This window comes from Tupaia chinensis, unplaced genomic scaffold (assembly GCF_000334495.1).
Source record: "Tupaia chinensis unplaced genomic scaffold, TupChi_1.0 Scaffold138407_1, whole genome shotgun sequence".
Lineage (NCBI taxonomy): Eukaryota > Metazoa > Chordata > Mammalia > Scandentia > Tupaiidae > Tupaia > Tupaia belangeri.
Genome location: NW_006198305.1, coordinates 1,722,526 through 1,724,380, shown reverse-complemented (window position 1 = coordinate 1,724,380; position 1,855 = coordinate 1,722,526). Strand labels below are relative to the sequence as shown.

The 1,855-nt window shown below is 52.3% G+C and overlaps 1 protein-coding gene across 1 annotated transcript in view; it reads left to right on the top strand.

Annotated features, from left to right (window-relative positions):
- The window catches only part of CCNE2 (cyclin E2), a 13,879-nt gene continuing 12,024 nt past the window's right edge, over positions 1-1,855 (top strand). The window contains exons 1-4 of the mRNA XM_006161296.3: positions 1-32; positions 949-988; positions 1,074-1,170; positions 1,253-1,309. Coding sequence (XP_006161358.1) covers positions 975-988; positions 1,074-1,170; positions 1,253-1,309 — 168 coding nt within the window. The 5' untranslated portion in view covers positions 1-32; positions 949-974. The remainder of the gene's footprint in view (positions 33-948; positions 989-1,073; positions 1,171-1,252; positions 1,310-1,855) is intronic.

Genomic DNA, 1,855 nt, shown 5'->3' with positions numbered 1-1,855 from the left:
CAGCTGAGAGCCGAGCGGTAGCGGGTCTGGCGGTGAGGAGCTGCTGGGTGTAGGGGGATGCGGGAGGCGTGAAAGCCCCGCCAGGCCGATTGGTCCCGCGGGCAGGAACCTAGGGAGGGGCATTTGGGAGGGCTCAGAACTAGATGGCTGGGGGGAGTGGGTCCCCGCGTTCCGTCCCTGTCAGGACTCTCAGCAGGGGGCTGGGAGGTGGCGGGGAATGGAGGGCCGCTCCCGGTTGGGAGACCTCGAAAAAACCCTTCATTCTAGGGACTTGTCTACCCCATCCCCTCTTGGGGAGCTCTCCGGCGGGAGAGGATGGGAAGCGTCTGTGTCCCCTTCTCGGGGAGGAGAGTTCCCGACTAACCTGGTTTCCCCCTCTGACTCTTCCCTTCCCCTTGCCCCTGTCCTGGGAGTCGGGGTTCTGAGAGGTCCCCTCCAAGCGGCGGGCTGGGAAGGAGGGAAAGGAGACTGGAGGACGTGACACCAGTCTCAGTTCCCCCGCCCCCTGCTTCCCCGCCACTGCCGCTCTCCAAATTGGCGCGGAACCCGCCTCTGCGCAGCCTTCGCCTCGGCAACCCTCTCTCCCCGCGGCGGGTCCCGGCGGGAAGGGGTCAAGGGGCGCTGCCCGAACCCCACTCAGTGTAAGGGGGAGAGGGTGGAGGACCCAGAGACGCTCGTTTGGGGGCGATCTGCCTCCCTGCGCGTTCAGGTGACTGGGGTGCTTTGTAAATGTTCAGACGCGTCCTGGCGATATATTCGGTCGAGGAAATGCAGGCATGTGTCCAAAATTAATCACCATGAGATAATATATAGTACGGAAGACAGCTCGGTAAAATGGCTCCGGCCACCACCTGAGGGACTGAGCTGTGACCTCCCAGTCAGCGTCTAATCTGCACTTGGAGAATATGAATGGCGATGTACTTGACTCGTTTTTCCTCTCCTTCCCAGAGGTCTCATACACCTGAGAGAAGAGAATGTCAAGACGCAGGTAACATTGTCTTGAAGATACTGAAAAATTAGCTGCTGCATTTGAAACGCGCGACTAATTAAATTTACTTTTTAAAAATTCACAGTAGCCGTTTACAAGCTAAGCAGCAGCCCCAGCCCAGCCAAACGGATTCCCCCCAAGAAACTCAGATAATCCAGGCCAAGAAGAGAAAAATACCCCAGGTGATTTAAGGAGAAATAAAGATGGAGGGAATACATTCCTTACAGAGACCTTAGCTAACCAATGGTCTTTTCTGTTTTCCAGGATATCAGGAAAAGAAAAGAGGAAAAAGTCACCAAGAAACATCAATATGAGATTAGGGTAATGGACGACGGGACTGGGGGGAACAAAAAGCATGAAAGGACAAATAAGAATAGAACTGTGTTATTGCTTTGCAATAGAAAAATTCCCGTGACACTTTTAATGTCATTGGAGGTCGGCAGAAGGGGGCTTATCTTTGGGTCGTTTATATGTGCTTGAATCCTACTACAGCTGCAGAGTAAGTTTGCCTTGAAGCAGCTGGTTCCTTTTGTAAATCCCTCCCTCTTGGAGCTGCCTGGTGCACCAGGGCCCGCCTAATCTGTCTGATATACTGCTCTTTGTTCCCTCTCAGGCTGCAGCCAGGGTGGTAATATAGCTGCTTGTTGGACATAAATAGGATGTGAAATCACTTGATAACCTGGCACCCAGCCCTTTGCTACCTATTTCTCCTATTTAATATACAGAAAACATTTTAGAGACAGTGATTCCCTTTGTAATCAGCATTATTGGTGAAAGGGTTCTCTAAATAACTTACTCCAATTTTTAAACTTTACTTCATTCTTTCATGTGAGAGAGAGAAGCACCTCAGTAGGGTCTCACACTGCG